This window comes from Dermacentor albipictus, chromosome 9 (genome assembly GCF_038994185.2).
Source record: "Dermacentor albipictus isolate Rhodes 1998 colony chromosome 9, USDA_Dalb.pri_finalv2, whole genome shotgun sequence".
NCBI lineage: Eukaryota > Metazoa > Arthropoda > Arachnida > Ixodida > Ixodidae > Dermacentor > Dermacentor albipictus.
Genome location: NC_091829.1, coordinates 131930877 through 131951971, shown reverse-complemented (window position 1 = coordinate 131951971; position 21095 = coordinate 131930877). Strand labels below are relative to the sequence as shown.

General features: G+C 44.9%; 1 protein-coding gene and 1 long non-coding RNA gene across 3 annotated transcripts; one reads left to right on the top strand and one right to left on the bottom strand.

The window, feature by feature from the left end:
- Positions 1-9082: 9082 nt before the first annotated feature.
- LOC139049689 (uncharacterized) lies at positions 9083-14877 on the bottom strand. 2 transcript variants are annotated; one of them, XR_011508498.1, is made up of 4 exons: positions 14511-14877; positions 14275-14443; positions 11049-11281; positions 9083-9267 (listed from the first exon to the last, which is right to left on the bottom strand). It is a non-coding gene; the product is annotated as an uncharacterized lncRNA (long non-coding RNA). The 2 variants fall into 2 exon arrangements; XR_011508499.1 differs by lacking the exon at positions 11049-11281 and having other exon boundaries at positions 14511-14863.
- A 2163-nt stretch (positions 14878-17040) lies between these two features.
- On the top strand, positions 17041-20302 carry LOC139049688 (uncharacterized). The gene is made up of 2 exons (XM_070525404.1): positions 17041-17226; positions 18782-20302. The coding sequence occupies exon 2, from the start codon at positions 19000-19002 to the stop codon at positions 20167-20169; it is 1170 nt and encodes a 389-aa protein (XP_070381505.1). The 5' UTR covers positions 17041-17226; positions 18782-18999; the 3' UTR covers positions 20170-20302.
- The last annotated feature ends 793 nt before the right edge of the window (positions 20303-21095 follow it).

Here is a 21095-nt window from a genome sequence, read left to right as displayed (position 1 = left end):
CCCCGCGACTTCTACAACACCAGTCAGAACCTTGCCCATTGTTTTACCTATGTGTGGCCACAAATACCTGAAACTCAATGCCAGTTCAACATATTTGTTGGCAAGGGTGCCAGGTCGTTGCTTCGTGTGGAATCGGCCTTTTCTCAATTCTTAAGAATTTAACTGGAATGCACCTGACCAGTGCTGCTCTGTGGTGCTTGCCACCAATCCCTTGGACAGGGAAGACATGAGTATCCCTGTGCATACACTTTATACGCAGTGGTGTGACCGCTTCCTTTGGGAAACTACCACGTTAGCGATATTGTGAGCGCAATGTGGCTTTCCTTCATCTTCCTCATCCGTACGTAGTGTGTCGCTTCTTCCTCGCCATAGCTCTAGCTCGGCAAGAATAAAGCGGTTCCTTAGAAGTGGTGAAGGTGCTGGGGTTCTGCATACCAAGGGCGTATAAGGTAACAGTGCTTGTGCCTTTAATATGTCGCATTCGATCATTTTGAGACGTGGTGGTGTTCATGCGTTAGCACAATTCCAGGACATCCACAATGTAAGAGGTACATGATTCTCTAATTGTATACTCTCTCCAGGCCTTTCTCACAACCTCAGCACAAGTAGTGGGAGCATAAAAAAACTGACAAAGCTGGTGTATGAATGTTGCCCAGTCAGAAAGATCTGGCTCTTGGATCAAAGCCAATTTTTTTTTTTACATTGTAGAGGCAGACGGGCATGCTGTGAAGTTTCTAAGAACTGTCCCACCATTGCTGACTCTGTTGTACATTTATCAAACCACTTGATTCTCACCAAGCTCAAGCTATGGTGACAAAGACGCGCCACATGCTTTACAGTCACATATTGCACTCGCAATATATCTGTTATGCCAGTTTGCCGAAATGAGCATGCACAGTAGTGACGAATTCACTATGCGTGCACAGGGATTTGCCTTTCCTGTCCTATGGGCTGTTGGCAAGCATCACAATGCTACACTCGTCAGGTACACCTCAGCTTTCAGTATGTTTACATTCGGTTGCATGAACATGGAGGGTGTGCGTTCGCTGTAATCAGTACCGTACATTTTGCTAATGTAGGCTTGAGTGGCTTTCCCATGCCTCCACTAAATAGTCGGAATACTTCCATGTATGATAGAATGATGAGCATTTAACCTCCAGACATGCAGCAGTCTTTACACCACTGCAAGGCAGAAGCAGCCTTCTCACCATGTTCACGCTCAAATAAATCCCATTATTAAGGCACTTTATGGGCCTCCCAAACCGCCTGCACCACCTGAATGATGTCACTTGTTGTTGCACCTGGCTGTTCATTTCATTTGGCATCCTCTGTTCGCACATATTCGTTTCCAATAATTCAAGAAAATTGCAGGGCTGGTTCGCAATCTTTGCTGTTTTCCTTATTTTTTTTTATGGCCTTGTAAAACTGGGAAACGATAATGAAAAAAAGAAACAAAGGCTGCCTTCCTGTTCACCAGTGAAAGCATTGTTGCTTAGAAAGAGGCGCAGAAAAACATGTATATGCATGTCGGACAGCCTGCACAAGGTTTTGTCTTTGTCTCTCCAAACATCGCGTACCTGCGTCAGTGGACTCGCTGTTCTGTAGCATTATCCCTGGCAGCGGAAGCACTGTCCCAAAGCTCTAAAGCGTCATCGGAAGCACAGTGCTAAACCTTCATCCTTGAAATGTGAAGAACGTCACTGGACAGGACGAGAGATGACAAGGTGAGACTGATTGGGGCAATGTTGTGGTGATGGGTGCCACCTGGTTGAGCGCACAGTATGGTCCCCTGTCCTGAGAAAAGCTTTTCTGGGAGCTCTACACAGTGGAAAGGGGACCAGAGAAGTACAAGCGCACCAGGGGAGAAATGAAAGTCGCATTGTGAAGCATGGTACTGTCATTTCTGGTTGCTTCATGATGCAGTAATGATAGTCGCAGCACAATATTTTCAATTTATTCTGGCAACTTACGATATGCAAGTGAATGCTGCTTACTCTGATCATGTGGCTGCGTTTCAGTGCTTGGATATTTAAGGCCACGTTGCAAAATGCACAAGAGATTTATAATCGACTTCGTATACACAGAAAATACAAGAACAGTTCTAATAGCACTGAAAAGACAGCATTCATGGCGTCGTTCAAGCTCAGTGTCCTTGAGCGTGCACAAGAACTAGTCTAACTGATCTTATGACTGGCCTGTGTGGTCAACGATTTGTGTCGCGCCGCCAAAGCAACAGCGAAAGGCTGGACCCTTTAGATACGCCGAGCCGCCTGCAACCATTGGAAAACGCCTAGGAGGCCCCAATAGCAATAAGACCTTATCATTTGTGCAGGCATTTTCGCCTTCTTACCCACAGCTTGCACAACACCCTGATGTCTGCTTAGTCTCCACAATGTTGTCTCCCTTCAGCAAGTGGGACGATTAAGCTTCGTGTGTGCATTCGTTCTTTCTCTTCGTCCTCGGCAGGGAAGATGCCAGCGTTGTGTGCGTGTGTGTGTGCGCATGTCAGTGCCTTTCCTTCTACTGAGCCAGTGGGGGTTAGAAAATTTGTTGAACACTTCCATGTATCGAGCGGCAGCCGCCAGCATGGAGACTGTTTTCTCTCTCCTTTTCTTGAGCGAGGGTATTCCAAACACTATAAAGGACGTCTTCACTAATGGACTTAGCCTTCAGTTTTTGAGCAAACTAGCATGTCTGTCGCTCACCATCGGGAAACTTGCAGAGTTGACCACTCCGTAACAATGTGAAGTAAACAATCATTGCTACTCGTTGAATTGTTGCCGTATCTCCTGCCTGGCCCCCTCGGCACTCATGAGCCGCTGCAAAATGCAGTCAGCGGCACGATCCGACAACCAATGGTAAGCTCCAGACCACCAAGCCCACGCTACTTCCACAGTCTTGGGTTCCCATCTCTAATACGGAGCAGCAGCAAAAAAAGAATTGACATCTGTGAATAAGGTATGCGGATGTGGGCTGCTTCCCTTGAACATAGGAGGCAAATGCCTTCAGGAAGTTCAGTTGCACTTCGTTATATGAAAAGGCGTCTCACCAAGATTGGAAGTTGCAAACCGACAAGTGTAGTGCATAGATCACACACTAACAATCCTGTCTCCAAATTATCAAAATGATGCACAGTGGGAAAACAACTGAAATTTTAAACAAAAGCCATCATGGTCTCAACGAAGCCCTGCTTCAGCCAGAGTCAAGGTTACGTGCACAAATGTCTCTATGTAAAACGTGCTGCCTGCAATATCACCAACCATGGCACGTGACTTTCGTAAGCCAACCAATGTTAAATGCCATCCCTGGATGTGTGCCCCACAGCAAAAAAGGAAGAGAAGAAAGAAAGGAAAGAAAAGACGGCTCGTCATGCGAGTGTGACGTGAACCCTTGGCTCCGTCATGGGGGAAGATGAAGAAGATCACTTGGAGGCAAAGGGGTTGAGTGCCGTCACTTTTAGCACTCGCCTCCTGGCAGCGTGAAAATGCAACATTTCAATTTCTTCCATTTCCTTTAATAATGAACTAATTAGAAATATTTGTTTGAGGAAATGCTCCCTTGACGGCATCTTACAACTTCCAATGTACCTATAACTAAAATTTGCCATAGTGCTTAATGAGAGGGGCTTTTCAGCCCAAATTAGATCCTGCAGACTATAGTACTGTATGGAAAATATGGTACATGGAACTGTAAAATTTAATTTTCCACAGCAATTTCTACCTGTGCAGTTGGAGTTGGCTTTGTCATAGCATAGATATGAGGACCGTGAAACAACCTTTATTCCCTAAAGATCCTGTCCTGTAGTATATTTGAGCATTTACATAAAGGCATGGAGACCCTCAGTGTGTTGCAATCTAAGTGGCAGCATATAGGTGGTGTGTGCTGCCTGTAGAGATGCCACTGTAAGCCATCTATGTATTGGCGGATTTCTGAATTGTGGATGGGAGAAGGCTCATGGCTGTTCTGCCTTTGCACCAAGCACTGCAGAGCACAGTGCTACAATTTTCTGTTTGTGCAGTTCGAAGAAAATTATTCCTGCAGTGGCAGTGACTACACAGAAAATGCACCCTACGAAAGTGGACAGAGTTCCAATGTGACTGTGGTTTGAAATGGTCCAGCCCCTGTGTATACAAGCACCGATTTTCCCAGACAAGTGTGACAGTGCCTGGCTTTGAATGCAGTGTGCTGCTTCATAAATATTGCAGTTGCCCAGCACTAAGCTGCCTGGATTATGTGGTTGCCATAATGACTTCTCTGTACCCGTGGGACAAATATTTGCACTCGAAACAGCGACAGCAGCCATGCATTTCCTGCTGACATAGAATTAGGTTCCACAATGTCATCTGATGTATGCACATGCTGTGATGTGGTTGGTGTGGCCATGCTCTTTTTTCCTCCCTTCAAGTATGCTGGTAAACTGCCACTAGTTACAGATGTCTGCAAGGAGTGCACACTGTGTGAGTGCTGCACATGAATTGAAATTACGATCACCACAGTGATAATAAAGGACACATTGAAAGGTAATCTGACAACACTTATCAAGACTCTCTACAAGTTTTCTGTGAGAGATTTCCTCAGGGTTGACAAAAACCATCTTAGGGACCATTTCATGGGGTGTTACCGCCCACATTATGAGATGGAAGAAAAGGAAGCCATTAGGATTTCTCTGGTGGTGCAAGGTGCTCAAATAGATGGCTTTGAATTGCAGTAGACATAAATATTATCATTCTTTCTGTCTGGGCACATAACTTCTTTGCCAACCTCTCTGTCATCTCTGTAGCACATTAATTTAGGATAGTAACTCCACTCTGACGCAGGAGATGAAAGTGCATGCCAGACATGCTGACTACACTGACTTGGAGAGTGCCACTTTCTTAAATGTGGCAAATTTCTGTGTTTTGGGCGAAATAAGAGCTCATAGGCAATTTTCATCTGTGATAAACAGAAATATGTGCTGCCAGTGGTCAGACGTCATTGAGGTCGAGCTTCTCAAGCAAGTGGATGCCATCGAGAAGACCAAAGAAGCCAGTGATGAGCCATTGTGCGCAGCAGCTTCAGATGGCAAAGTCCAGCTGGGGTTTCTCTGCACAAGGTCACCAAGTGGCATTCCTAAGTAACGGATATTTTTTACCCTAAACTGCTACCCTAGAGTGGCTGGAACATGCACCGTTCGTTCCAAGCATGCAGCTGTTATCAAAGCTTAGTTTAGTCAATTATTGAGGCTTAAGATGGTTTTAATGAATGTACATTAGGAAACAATTGTAAGAGAATGTAAAAAAAAAATTTGAACTGTGTTGACTCTTTGGTGGCATACTGTTGCTATTCCTGAAGTTACGTCCTCAAATGACTTATGCTCCAGGTATTTGAGTAAAAACTATGGGTGTGGAAATATCAATTTTTTAATTTCAAAGCTAATTCGAATAATGAAACGCAAGTGCGAAGCGAATATTTTTCGAATATGAATACTATTGGTATTGCAAAAATCCATTTCTTTTCACCAACCAGAGGTGCAAAATAGTTATACTACATAGACTGCATAGCAAATAATGTACAGGGATATTATGCTTCGTGGTTAACAAAACTCTCTAATACAACACTTTTGTTTGACAATGTCATAATTGTAGTTACTTAATGTTTCATGAAGCAAGGACAACAGCTCAACATGTTCGAAGAGCAGTGACACCTAGTGCATGTCACCATCGATTCAGACATCAAAAAGAGCTGCTTAAGTGTCTGGTATCAGCAGGTCGCTCTTCGCAAGCCAAGCCAACAGTGGGCACCACGCTTACAACATCGCTCAAACGGATCTTCTTTTTGGACCAAAATGTCATCATGCAAATATCTTTGAACCTGTGATTGTGGTAGCGAAAATTTCTGCTGGTTGATAAGCTCATCAGAGTCTTTCCACAGTGCTGATGTGGAAGTGGCCCGTTCAGAAGCTTTTGTTGTTGAATGCATACTTCGGTTCCTTGGTGATGAAATTACCCTTCCTTTCTCTAAATCCAAGGGCGAGATCTCGCATTCTGAATGTTTGCTTGCGCTCTCATTATTCGCCTTCACTGTGCTTTCGTCAGCGGTCATCTGCTTGGTGAAGCGGGAGCGCCAATTGAACACTGCCTACTCACTAATGTAGGAGGTGAAGTAAACATTCAGAAAGTTAGAAGCTGGCGCAATTTCATCCCAGGTTGTTAATCCAGTTTGACATTGAAGCATCCTGGTAGTATTAAAGTACTTTAGAATGAGGTTCCAGAAGCATTGCCAAGTTTGCAACTTGGTGAAATTTGTAGTTTGGAACAATTTAGGCTCTTGGCGAGATTAGCAGTGAACACAGAGGTTTTCACATGGCGATTGGTGTTGTCCAAATGCATGAAGAGGTCACAGTATAGGTACTTAAGCTAGTGTCGGGTAACCATAAGCACCCGCAGGGGCCCCGTGACAGTGTCTCCTTTAACTTCAGATATGCTTCACTGCATGATGATAAATATGCTTCGCCGCATAACAGGACTCTGCTGCAGCAAAGGTGACTTAAACCGACAACAGCCGAGAAGGTGCAAATAGCACTGCGCTGCGTGGTTCTTGCTGTTGGCCTTATTTTTCTTCTTTTCACAGTGTCCTTACTGTAAGTGCACTCCAGAGTTACAATGCAGGAATATGCATGTGTGCACAAGCTTTCTTTCAAGAGTAACTCACGATCATAAGTTACGTCATCATGGTTTCGTACTATGTTACAGCATCATAAGCGAGACATAATAAAGGGGGCCTCAAAGGCTGCGGGAGAGACTAATCTTTTGTGCGAGATTGTGCTATCCTTGCTGCATGCAGTGCAATATTATATGACTCTCATGTCTATGGTGGCATTGTCTATTATGAATGTTTCCTTACTGCGTTAAAAAAATGTGTAGTGCATCTTTCAGATAATAATGGCATTATAGCTTCAGAGTTGTTCCAAGTTTTGGGGACTTGTTCACTAAAAGTACATTATTAGAAAAGCTTTAGAATGTCCAGGTCATAATTGCATTTGAAGAACTGTAAGTCTTCCTACACATAGCAATTAGTAGCTTACTGTGCGATGTTGAAGGTGGTTTTTATTCATAGGTCCTACGCAGAGAGCAGCAACACAATGCCTGGCATGTGACCAGGGTTCGTAACGGTGTTTGCATTTCCAGTGCTCGTAACTGATTCCAGTATTAATGCATAAATTTGCTTTATGAATTCTTTGTAGACAGAAGGTGCTTGAATATTGGTTGCATGAAATGCTCCAATGCACACTGTATACGTATAGGGTGTCTTTTATTACCATACAGATTTTCTTGTTTTCAAGTTATGAGCGCGGAAAATGTGGCATTCTTGCAGAGGAATTCCTCTAATGCACTCTCATTTCTTACAAATCTTGAAAGTTGCACCTAATTCAAGATATTCATCATTGAATTTCACTGGTAAATCGAGGCAATATTGGAACTGAGTGTGCTGGGAGTGCAGAAAAGAAGGTCCCGCTATCTCATCAGATGGAAACATCTTGGCCAGTCATTGTAGCTGCTGATACGACACACTTTGCCTGGCAAGCATGTGCATCAGTGTGCCATGTCAGGCTATCATTTAAGCTTTGTCCCACACTTCTTGACAGGGCACTGCCGCCTGATGTGGAGGAGGATCCACCAAGTTTTGATTGTACTCAATTGAGCGCGATAATGAATATCTCAAACTAAGTGCAATTTTCGAGATTTAGAAAAAGAAAGGGTGTGCGTTCACATGCGACTGCCTCCAAATATGCCATTTAGAAGGCTGCCGCCAAGTTACTAATAAAAAAGTGACTGAATTTTTCAAAATTAATTTTCTGAAACTCGCATTATTAGCAGCATAGTGTGTCCACCTCACCTAGAAACTCCTTTGCAAAAACGCCGGGCTCTCCGTGCTCAAAAAACTTTTTGCTAAATATCTGCATGGTTAAAAAAAAGTAGATATGCACAATTGTTTATGCATGAAAGTCGTACACTATCACTTTTCAAGATTTTTGTCCTTCTATGCAACACCAGAAAAATTGGAAATAGAAGCTTCAGGTGACCTATCTGATTTGTTGCAAGTTGCATGGCCATATCATTGTTTTAATTTTTCGCTATTACCTTTTACTGTGATGTCGCCACTGCAGCAGCTCGATCTCGATGGCTGTGGCTTTTCATTCCAGGTCACAAAACTGCACCCAGGTAGAGGCAGATTCCAAAAATGCTTGTGTACTTAAGTATAGCTGCACATTACAGAATCCGAGGCCCTCAACAATCATCCGTAGCCCTCTTGTAGCCCACGAGTTCCTTATATTTTATTGGGATTGAAGAGCAACGTTTGTGCTATATCCCTCTATTTCAGACGAAATAATGTGCATGCAAAATTATATCTTCATCACTTTACACCATAGTACCAATATCTGTCGTGCGTTGATTTTTGATGTCTTTGCATTTGCCATAGCAAGGATTTTTAAACATCAGCCACAAAAGAAAAAATAAATGGTCAAAGAACCAAGAAATGGTGTGTAGCAGCTCCCTTCTTTTTTTAATTGGCGGCAAGTTTTGCACTCGTTGTGTACTTCAAAAGAAGTGTCCCCTTCCTGCTTTGGAACTTTGTGGTTTTGTTCTGCCAGCTGCTTGACCAAAACAAGCAAAATGTACTTCGGATATTCCACAATTTTGTATGCATTTGGTACAATAAAATTTGTTTCAAGAATGGACAAATGCAGTGATGGTCGTATTGAAAACTGCAACATGCCGATTTTAGTCTCACGCTTCATTAATTTTCTCAGAGCCCCAAAGAAAGCATGCGAGGTTTGAAAATATATCATGCGACGAAGTGCTGGCCTGCCATGACATTAATGCACTCGGTCTAGAGAACTGATTGATGCTGCACATACATTGAACATGGTGGCCATGACCATCCCTCATGAATCGGCATTCCCTGCCTAAACCACCTCACCAACACAGCCTGTTAACAGCAAGAAAGCTGTCGAGGCCTCCAATAATTTCTATGCACTATTAGTATCGCCCTACTGAAATTACTCCATTTGTTTGCTGACAATTGTCTTGACAAAAGTGGAAGCCGAATCGGTTGTGTTCGATCAGTTTTATTTACATACAACCTATTATAATGTGGACCTTTCTTCGCCTCTTCAACTGTTCCACAGCTGCTGCTGCCATCTTGCATGCCACATCGAGGAGGAGGTGGGGGGGGGCAATGTACATGGCAGGTGCATGGGAGGATTTTCCAAGGAACTCTGGAAAGCTGTAATCAAATTGTGGGCAAAGTTTAAAAAGTCTTAAATACAAAAAGGGTGAAGAGTATTGTAACCTTGTACATGTTGATCACACCACATGTTTCAGCTGCAGCTGTAAGTGCCTTGTCTCCTCAACCAAGCTACAGTTCTTGCAATGTTCCACTTTGTGATACTCAGTATGAATTGATAAGACTAGCTGCTATTCTAGTGGTTGTGCAGGCCGCAAGGGAACAGTGCCTGGCCTTTGTGCTCGTATGTGTAAATTTCTCTCTTTCGGTCTCGCCCAAGCCACACCAAAATGTTATCCACAAGTGTCGTGCCAAAAAGGCCTGGCAACATCTCGTATTAAGCCGTTTGACCCATTTTATTGCACTGATGCACACGGTGCAACCAAATGTAGGAAATGACATCGCCTAGGTGATTAGTAAATTACCCTTCTAAAATACCACAAGAGCAACTTTGCTGTGGCAAGAGCCTTAGCAAAAACATAAGAGACACAAAAATGAAGGAAAAGCGACACCTTCAAGTTCCCGCACCAACTCACCGTGACAAGCACAGATTTTGACAGTGTCTGCTTGAGCTTACATATTTGGAGATACATGCAGTTGAATGCTTTTACGAGCATTGAGATGCCCCACTATGCTAGCTTGCCTTTTATGGCTATAGAAAGTTGTATACTGCCACAAGTCTGCCTATTCCGATTAGAATCTATATTGAAGCTGCTTTGAGCAACAGGTGGTATTCTATTTCAGCGCTAATGATACATTGAGAGTAGTGTGCCTGGAAGGAATAGACAAAAGCATTGCAGAAGCTGCAGTACTTTGTGCTCGCCGAATGATCACACGAGAAGGTAAAGATGCCATCAGAAAGCATCTTTCCTATGGAGTCTCTTTAAAAGAAAAACACTACAACTAGACATGGTGACAGTTGTGGGCAAACTAAAAATATAATGATAGTTCAAGGTATGGTATGGCAGGTTTATGCTATTTCTGAAAAAATAAACACGGCAAGTGTGTCCATGCCAACAATTGACACAGGATGTGCAGATGTAAAACTGTAATACAGCACCACGCCGTCAAAACGACAGTATGCAAGTGGTGGTCCAGCATCAAAACTTCAATGTCCCTACACTGCAACACTGGGAGGCCATGCTGCGTGACAGAAGCCTGGGTGGCCAGCAGGCACTGCTCTGTCGGGCACAGGACGTGGCAGCAACTATTTCTCCTAAGGATTCAATAAACGGATTTCTCTACCTCACCCGCCATGCGATGCGCCATGTGAGGGAATGACAGTACCACTACTCTCACAGGATATGGATGGTGCACAACACCACCTTGAGCATCGGAGCGCACGTCTGCCTGTGAGCTCTGTGTACTACAAACACAAGTGGTGCATGCAAGGTAACATTTAACACATCACTGCCAAATGCCATCAACGAACAGAAGCAGCAAAGAAAGCTGCTTACATAATTTTCACAGTGTCGAAACTGCATAATTTTATATCCTGTCTGCATGCCGCATTGTTCATCACTGCTAAAAAGTGCATAGTACTTTTTTTCGATTTTGTGCACTTTCTTTTGTCTTGAAAAAATAAAGCAGATGTCTCTCAATGAGCCGTAAGTACTAAAGTTGCTCAAAAGGGTAGTTTACTGAATTGATTGCATTTGAGTACTGCAGGCCTAGTTTCTTTTGGTCTTTCTCTTTTAAAGCCTCGGCACAAGTTAGCTGAAACACCCTGTATACTGGACAGCTTGCCTGGCTGCCCGCACCGCCGAGGCGGAGTATCTTACGTTTTTGTGGTGCACTTGTCGCCGTCTCGTGGCACCGGTCGTCCATCCTTATCGCGCACACGCCAGCGTCGTCTGGTGTTCCAATTGGCTGCAGCAAAGCGGACAGCTCTGGCGGGCAGGAAAAAAAGTGGTCCGCGAGCGATCGGGCTTGCTGCCTCGTTTAACGCCTGCTTTTATCCGCCTGGCCAAGAGCTTTGCCCGGTTTAGCCGCTCCGTCTTCAGTGTGAACGTGCCTTTAGAGTAAAAAATCAACAGCTTACGCTTCCACATTTTTTGCTTGGTAGCTTCATTCAATTTGCTTGCTCCTCGTCTTTTAGATGTCTAGGCTCCTCACATTTTAACGTAGCTGACTAGTGCACAAATCAGAAACGAGTTTCTGTGGCCTAGCCTTCTCACACTTGCAGGGATACCATCCAAAATTGACCTATTTTTCTTATGGGGTGCCCACTGATTATGAGTATGCTGACATCGAAGGATCTCGAGTGGTTCTCTAGCATTTTGGTGACAAACGGAATACAGTAAATGCCGAGCTACAACTGACTTGATATCTGTCAGCACCAATGAACGGAGTAGTTAGTATTCTCACTAAATTGAGAATCCAGCCCAACAGCAGATGGACACCAGTGGTTTGAATCCCCCGTGTTGGCAAATTTAACTGGCTGAAATCAAGCATTTAAAAGACACGCACTTAGTTCCATCCCTTCAATCTGTGACCATAAAGAAGTCAAAGGTCAGGTTATGTGGCTGCAGCACCTTCTGTTCATGCAGCATACCTTGTGTGCAAGCCACATCTATTTACAACAGAAACAGCGCTTTCCACCCGTGAGCAAATGTTTGGAGTTAAAATATGGTAGAATTTTTTATCCAGCCAACGCGTGCACGCTGAAATCCAAGTGGTACAGCCAATATGTGCCTGTTTAATCACTGCAATGCATTGAGACACTTCCGACAACGCACGGCTGTACCAGAAAAGGTTTTAATTTTTTTCACTAATGCCATGTACTTATGAACCTTTATGAATGTACCTGCAGCTTTCGCAGGCTTTCGAGTAGCTCGAGCGTAAAGTGGCCTGTGTGTTATTGCTATTCAGCCGGAGTGCAATAGGAGCCAGTCAAATGAGTAAAACATGAAGTCAATGTGCACACAAAGACTACATGTACCATTACATGACTTTGTGCCAGAGGTAGCTAACGGCTTCCAATTCACAGTTCTTGTAATATGCTTGTGGCAGCCATCTACAGTGATCTATTTGATTTAACGGGGATGTGTATGTTGGCTGAAAAAGAGAAAATATGCTAGGAAATATATTAACACCGATGGATGCAATACAGTAAAAGCTCGTTAATTCGAACCGCAAGGGGAAGCCGCTTCAGTTCTAATTAACGAAAGTTCGAACTAACAAAAGTGAAGGAGAGCAACAGTACACTGCGATTTGGAAGCAGTAGGGCATGTCAGAAATTTGGCGTGTCAGAAAGTGATGGCGTGTGCCGCGGGCACACGCCATCTTCAAGTCGAAGCTCTGGGTCCGACTGTGCCACACCACCGATGTCCACCGAAACGAACGTTAGCCGAGGCTTAACACTATCACAATGATTCGCGACGGCCGATACCTCCTAAGCTGAAAACAGAGGTGCACAACCGATGAAGACTGCCGAGACAAAGACGCTGAACATGTGAAGGTGGCGAAGGCCCTGATTCGTTGGTTCTTGATTGCAAGCGCAGCTGCGACGTACGGTACTTGATTTGCTGTGTTTTGGCGCTTGCCGTGCCATCTCCGCACATTAGCAGCTGTACAAGATTTGCAAAGCCTCCGAGATTCGCAACGGGCAAGAAGTCTTGGAGGTTACGTAGAACGGGGAGGCGGCAGCCGCCATTGCCTTCTGGCTGACCCCGCGTCGGTTAGATTTTTTTCCGATTTTGCCTTCTCTCGCCGTTCTCTCCGTTTCGGAGGCAATACAGCCTTGTGTGTAGGCAGTAGGCGCTTTTCTCTGGCCGTGTGCCAGGTGAGCGTAGTTCGAATTATCCGTGAGGGAACCTTCTCGCGTTCGAATTAACGGACTTTTTTATACATAGACTTCTATGGAGCTTGGCCGGACCAAATCGTACAGTTCGAATTATCCATAAATTCGAATTATTGAAGTTCGAATTAACGAGCTTTCACTGTATATCCCTTCCGGTAGAGTTTTGCACAGAAAAGTTAGCAGATTCCATGCATATGTGAAAACCGGTTATAAGTGAAGCCTTTGTAATGTTCAGTAAAATGCAACCACTCGTTCACTTCTATAACTCTGTACACAATGCATGTCCTGGTCTCATTTAGTTCATTTTTGTCCATACTCGGTTGCTTTCGATGCTGACTTCTTAAATTTCCTGTTGTATACTTAATTTCTTGCCTCTTGTTCTATGTGTCTACCCAGTGGTACATGTTGAGCTGCACTTAACAGGTAATCCAAGTTGCCATTTGGACACATGCCAAGCAGCACATATCCAGTGCCATACACAGTGACCAATATTGGCAGGACTGCAGCAGCCACCACCCACTGAGCAAGGAAGAGGCAAAGAGGGTTTCGTTTTAAGAACCGCTCATTAAAGTTATTCAATCAATCAATCAAAAATATGTAGCAGCTTGCATATGTAGGAATGCGATTTATTCGCGATGCTAATAATTTGATCACCTGTTTTGGTAGCTGTGGGCACGAGAAATTTAGACACCTAACCGCACCAAAATTCAGCTATCACGAAAACGCGGAATTTCGATCAAAAGAGTCCATTTGCCGCTGTGGTGGTTTGAAGGACGGCGACAGAATAAACCAAACATTGTAGAAAGGGAAGTAAACAATCTGCGCAACCGCTCTATCGCGTGTTTGACAAAGAAATTGACGAAAAAATGTGCTTAACGTGATTCAGAAACATGTCTACACAGGAACGTTCAATGGTAGAAATTACACTTCACCGCTACAGAGTAGCGAAGTTGCCCTGAATAGTGGGACCAATATTTTCCGACCGCCCAACAAAAGGTGAAGTGCGCACAGTATGTACGGCAACACTTGCTTTGTTCACCGCAGTAATGCCACCCTGTAATGGAGACAACTACGACAAACGGTCCGCATTTCTTCAGCAGCGAGCAGCGAGAAAAAGTGAAACATTTTTTTACCGAGTCAGAAATAAGCCAAGCGTGTTCCTGACGGTATGTAACGGCATGCCGCTGGAAAAAAGGGGTCCATACCTCGGGGTTCAAATTCCGCAGACACGACATGCGCTTCAGCGTAGCCGTCAATTTGCGGTTGAGCAAGCGACGTTTTTGCATTTTCTGTTCCGCATCAGCATCTTCTAGCCAGCGAGAGAGCACCTTGAAAACCAGCACGACGGGCGCCGTCTCGCTGAACAATCAAGGCCTAAAATTTAAAATAAAACAACTATTAGCGCTTATTGTTTCAAATTTTGTGATTTCAGTAGACTTACCTTGATGTTGTTGCATATTTCTTGTAGATCCATGTTGCTTTCACGGTCATTTCCGCCAACATAAAGAACGGCGAAATCGACACGCTCTAAGCGCATCGTGTCGACAGCCCACGCCAGCCACACTGAATTGTAGCCAGCAAAACTGAATGTGCAGTCTTTAATAGACTCAATTAGGCGCAGGCGCGACCTATTAAAGAATTTAACCTGGCTCGCCGACAATGACGCCGCGCAAGGACGGCATGAGTGAACACGATCCAGCGAGGCGTAACAAGACCACGCGAACGAACCTACGTGAGCCGGCAGAAACCACAGGGATTTAGCAGCAGCACCTAGCAGCGTCTTTCCCTAGGCTTACAAGTACCTATCTGGGGGCAGGGAGTACGGCACAGGCCCACGTCACATCCGGTTTGCCTCTAAACCGGGTACAGCCGGCCTGCGGGGATACGCTTCTGACAGCGCCTGGGCGCCGGATGTTCACGGTGTGTTTTGCTGCAGATTGATGCGTGTGCTGCTTATTTATAACTGCTGTGAGCTGACGAAGATGCCTTCAACTTCAAAGAAAAAAACTCAGAGGTGGTGCTTCGTGCCAGGGTGCGATTCCGGTTATAAATCTTGTTCGGAAAAAGTGTCCCTTTTCCGTGCGCCGACTTGCCAAGAACTGTTTTTGAAGAGGGCGCGTGCCATTCCAAGGGCCGACAAACCGCTACGTGTTTCAATACATTCCACAAAGGCCCTCCTGAAGTACTTAACCGAAAAGGTCGGCTTCAGATACCTGATGACGTCGCACCTGAGCCAAGACGGCCTTGAGCGCTCGTTTGGTATAGTACGGCAGGCAAGCGGTGCAAATGATCACCCCACCCCGGCTCAGTTCATCCTTATCATCAGGTACTTGTATATCTTTGGCTGTAAAAATAATTTTGCTGAACTGCTTCGTGTAATTTCAACATTTGCAGGTGCTTGAGCTTTTACAGTCTTTCAAAGAGCCCTAGAGGTGGAAGCGTGTCGCCATCTGGATCTCCCTTCTTTCTGCGGAAGAGGCACTCCTGTGAGAAACAAGATGATGTATTACCCATGGAGGCTGTTGAAGTGGCCGTGGACCATGTGGACTATGTTGAAAAACGAAGCGATGCTCGCTTGGTATACTACATCGCAGGCTACGTGGCCAGGAAGCGTGTGCTCTCAACTAGCTGTGCAGCATGCAGGGATGCCTGCCTTGTGCCGAGGGACTGTGTCCCAAAAGAACTCCCAGCTGATGCCTCCAAAGAGTGGGACTTGGGTGGGCTTCTCTACCCGTCGGAGTCATTGTATCGTCTGATTCAAGCTCTTGAAAGCAGGCTAACACATGAATTTAGCAGAACGCGTCTGCATTCTAAAGCTGCCCTCAGCATACTCAAGAAAGCGAGTACAAATGTGCCACAAATTGGTTGTGGGGAGCATTGCCTGGCGCTTACAGAATCGGTGGTCAGGTTTTGCTGCCTTACCAGAATCCACTTTCATTTGAAGAGCCTCAACCAGGAAATGGATGTGAAAAAAGGCAAAAGAACGAAGCCTTGCGTGATGTGAAACAAGCAGCAGAATTGGAAGTACATTCTGCTGTATGCAATAAAGTTTGCTCGTCCAGAAACATGTTGCTTTTGTTTATCTGGTTTTTGAATTGCAGTGAGAATGAAATGACTCCAGGACGTTGCACTACAACGTATGTCATGGTTTAATGCTGATTTGGCAGGTGTAAACGAACTTAAACGCTTTCGTACGTAATAACGCCCACAACTAAAAAAAAAAAAAACGGGTGGCGAGAATGAACATTCCGGGTGATCCTAGCAGTTATCGCGTTGACCTCGGAGAAGAAAGAATACGATTGCATATAAATCGTGCAAAGAGCATTCTACGATAGATAAGCTCCCCGCTGATTTAGTGGCTTTAATATGGGATTTCTAAAATGCGTGCTCGCTTTCTGCCAGCAGAAAACTCGGTTGTGTTACCCCGTATTCGAAAACCGCATGACAACCGTAGCGCAATACCGTCTTTGCGATGTCTAAGGGACCGCAGTATTAGCTAAAATTTCTAAAACTCAATCAAATGCGTTTCCACTACAGCATTCCCTCTAAACACGCAGCGGACGGCCGCGCGTGCTGACGGCGCCCCTGACAACAGCGCCGCCCCGCGGCATTCACGCGAACGGGGGTCAGGTTTTCCTGGCCGGTCATCACACATGCGTTTCCCCGCAGGCCGGCTGAGGCCGGTGAACAATAGAAGGCAGCATCCACGTGACCCTGCGTTCCCGGATGTTGGTTCCCTAAGTTGGTTTCCAACTGTCCCTATGAGGCCACTGAATACCTAGTGTGTCACGTGATCGGGGAGGTTTCTTCCCTGTATTACTGCCGGAATATACAACAATCCTAGCGCGTGCAATGACGCAGAAACCACATGCTTCTAAACGCCGTCTCTCCGCTTCGGAATGGCGCACGTCTGTGATCGAGCTGCCATCGGCAATGACGATCATCGCTGCGAATTTTGCAGCAAACTATTCATGCAGAGGAAGAACATGCTGCAACACATCAGGAACGTTCACAGAATGGCCGTGGATGTCAAGAAATTGATGAAATGCGACGTATGTGGCACTTCCCTGCCTACAATGGAGAAGTATTCGGTGCACCAGATCGCTGCGCACAACTTCGAGGCTGACTACGTGCACATGTGTTCCGGAACAATAAGGGTGAGGAACAGTTTTATTAAGTTTATTCTCAGTCATCGTAAGCAAATGACGTTTAAACGCAATATTATATGTCGGACTTTTTTAAATTTCTTGTTGCACAGTGTGCCTCCAAAAGCAGTTGTTTATACCTTGCGGGCCTTTGTTTTTTCTTTCTCCATCTGTTTCGCGAAGAGTATCTTTTGCGCACGTGCCTAATTTATTTCCTTGGGGTATGTTGAAGTTTGTATCCTCGTTAAATTTAATTTGTTTGTTTATCTATCTATATGTAGTATAGTCATGTGTGCGCGCTCCCAGCGATGCGCTACATGACATACGTTTGGCATGGTCTGCTTTCCTGCCCAGCAAGTGGAGTGAAATTTGACGTTTGCACATCTTTTTTTTCTTTTTTTAAGCGACAGGAGTAAGCTGTTCTGCGTTCTGACGTTGCTCTGTGCCACATGCGTGCGTGGCCTAGTCTTCGCCTCAATGCACGTTGCAATGCGGCAGAGACGCAGAACCGGGACCATACTTGAATTTGCGGATGTCGCCGGGATGGTTTCCCAGCGTATTGTTGGCAAACTCTTTAGTAGTACATTTCATAGAATAGAGCGAAATGTGACGCTCGCGCACCCTACCCCCCCCCCCTTCTTTTTTTTTCTTAAACGAGAGGAGGGATTTGCTCTGCGTTCTCACGTTGCTTTGCGCTACTTGCGTGCGTGGTACAGTCTTCGCCTCAGTGCCGACCGCAATACACTTGCAATTGCGGCTGTCAGCGGCTTGGTCTTCCGGCGCACTTTGGGAAAATTCTTTAGTAGTACCACAGTCCTTCAATTGAAGGACTCTGGTTGTAGATTTCATAAAATAGAGCCAAATTTGACGCACGCGCAATCCTTTTTTTCTTTAAGAAGAGTGTGTTAGGAGGCTACTTGGTAAGACATCTTTTTGTGAACTTAAACTGCGCTTGGGAAAAGACACCAACGTAGAAGAAGACAGGACGAACGCAGACTAGCAACTGGTTTATTGAAATCACACATAATGCTGCCTCTTCGAACCAGGCGCATGCCCAAGCCAGATCATAACCGCGTGACCATGGAACACTCCCTCGCCAAGCCCCTATCTACAGTAAAAATTCAAGCTCTTCTTGAAAAGAAGGAGCTTTTCAAGAAGAAACTGAGGGAAGGGATTCACACTGTTCTGGGGCATAGCTTGCACCACGTGCTCTCAGTTCGTCTTTGTCTTATCGTAACAGCATTGCTGTGAATGTACAGTCTGATTCAATATTGAGGAAGGAGTGAGCATAGATCATGCTTAAGTTTCATACTTGTTTCTTATTAAAACAAAACTAATATGATAAATTTTTTGAAGTTATTGCGCATTGCATATTTGAAATTCAATTTTAACAGAAATTTGAGCAATATCAAGGGTGACCTCATGACACAGTCGAGTTGAAGGTGAGGGAGTAAAATAAATGCTACGTTAGCCCGTGTCCAAAGCCTTCAAAGTGATTATTTTTGTTTGCATCTCTCTCCCCAAAGTACTTGTCACCATCAAATTCTATTTTGTGCTTTTATTACAGAATTTCATGAATGGAAAGCAGAAGAAGAGGGTAGCCAAAACTGCTGGTTCATTTTGCCCAGGGACCCCAAAAAGCTGGCCAGTGGAGAGACAAGGATCCACTATTACTGTAATAGATCAGGCGAGGCAAGGAAAAGGGAAGGTCATAGTGACCGTCGGGAGAAAAGTCAGGGGAGCTGTAGGTCTGGTAAGATATGTCTTTCATTTATTACCATCACAATGGACAACACTCAGAGTCCGACACCTGAAAGCACCACCATAAAAGTCGGGTATCAAAGAAACCATTATGGTCATAAACCAGAAATTCAGCACTTAGGAATGAGTGACAAGGAAAAGGCCAGCGTAGCAGAGAACCTAGAAAGGGGTGTGCCCATGAAAACCATTCTAAAGCGAATAAGAACATCTGTGGCATCCAAGCTGAGGCCAGTGCACTTGGCAGAGTGCTCAACCCTGCATAACATCAAACGGCAGTTTAACATTGCTGCTCCTGAACGTTGTCACACTAATGACGCTGTCAGTGTAGACATGTGGGTGCTTGTGATGAAAGAAAAAGGTGAAATACTTGTCCGCCTGTACAAGGCACAAGGTGCAGTGGACCCAAGTGGTACATTTTCTTCAGCAGACTTTGCTCTTGTTCTGATGACAGAGCCTCAGAAGGAGCTACTAGAAAAATTGGGCCCTGCAGGGACTGTATGTCTTGACTCCACACATGGTACTATAGAGTACCTGTTTGACCTGACCACACTTCTGGTGCTAGATAAAGTAGCATCAGTTGTAGCTATAGCTTATTTCATCTGCAACCAGATGAACGAGCAAACTTTGACAGCATTCTTCAAATATCTGGAGTCGGCCATGGCCAAAAAAGTGGCCGCTAAGACATTGATATCTGATGATGCCTCGCAATTCTACAAAGCATGGTTTAGGGTCATGGGTGCCGCAAAACAGAAACTTCTCTGTGCCTGGCATGTGGATAACAATTGGCGTAAGAAGACACACGAGTGTGTAGAGAGACAGCTAAGGCCACATGTTTACCATAGTGTGTGGCTACTCTTAGAGTTCCTCGCGGAAAAGGCATTTGAAGATTATTTTAAGCAATTCCTTTCTAGTGAGGAAGAAAAACTGAGGGACTTCCTCAAGTACTTCAAAGACCACTATGCAGTTAGGCCGCAAGAGTGGGCCTATCGCTTTAGGACTAGAGCAGCTGTCAACACTAACATGCACCTTGAGAGCAAGCACAGGACGTTAAAGCATACTATGCTGGAGAGAAAACAGAATAAGCATGGTGACAAACTAATTTCTGCCCTCATGGACTTGACAAATCATTTTTTAATGAAAAGGGCTAGCCAGATGATGAAAGGGGCAAAGGGTAAGGAGCGGAGAACAATTTAGAAGAACCACAGGTCTGGCAGTGAAATGGCAGCTTGTGCCAAAATAAATGAAGATGGCATATGGACTGTTCCATCTCAGTCTATTAAAGGGCTCTCATACAAAGTGTCAAAAGTGAAAGATGGTGCTTGCTGTCCTTTGAGGTGCGAGGTGCAAGGAATGCGCAGTGTGTGTGCAAGCACAGTCACTGTGTGGTCATCGCTAATCCAACTAGCAGCAACAAGGCCCATGAGAGCTCACCCAAAGAAGCATGTGAGGCAAGTCGGGCATTTCACATTGTACGGAGTATAACAAAGCTGGAAGCAGCCAAAGCAGTGTCAAGCTCAACACTCTTAAGAGCAAAAATGGACTCAGTCAGACAGGCAATATCAGATGGTGAAGTCTCTGAGGGTGTGGCTGAGAAGGCAAACAATTTGTTTTAGCCAGTTTTCATGCTTGTGGAAAGTGAAAGTGACCCAAAAAGAAAGATGCCAGACCATTCAAATGAACCAGCCAACAAAAAAGTTGTGCACCTGTTAAGATTTCACTCTACAAAAAACCCTAGATTGTCGCAGCCATCATCTAGCCTTTCAACGCCCACTGAAGCTCAAAAGGAAGTCCTTAAATAACAGCTTAGGGACAGCAACATAAAAACTGAAGAGATAACCACGTCAGCAGGGCACGATTACTGGTAACAAGCCTCCAGTGCAGTTAGGAAGAGAGAAGTGGTGCAGTAGTGCTGTGCTGTCATGCCTTATAGAAGCAGGTTGAGGGCTCGCATATAAACAAATCATAACATGTGGTCTCTGATGATTAGCCCGTCTGTTTTTGTCTGTGGTGTGCAGCCATATGTCACAGCTGGATGGTATGTGTGTTAGAGCACGAGAGATGCCTCCATGCTTGTTGTATGAGCTGCTGGTAAGTGTTCTGTGAAAATAGGTACAGACCCA

Coding starts and splice junctions, on each gene's coding strand:
- LOC139049688 (XM_070525404.1), top strand. CDS start 19,000: ATGGACAACACTCAGAGTCCGACACCTGAAAGCACCACCATAAAAGTC.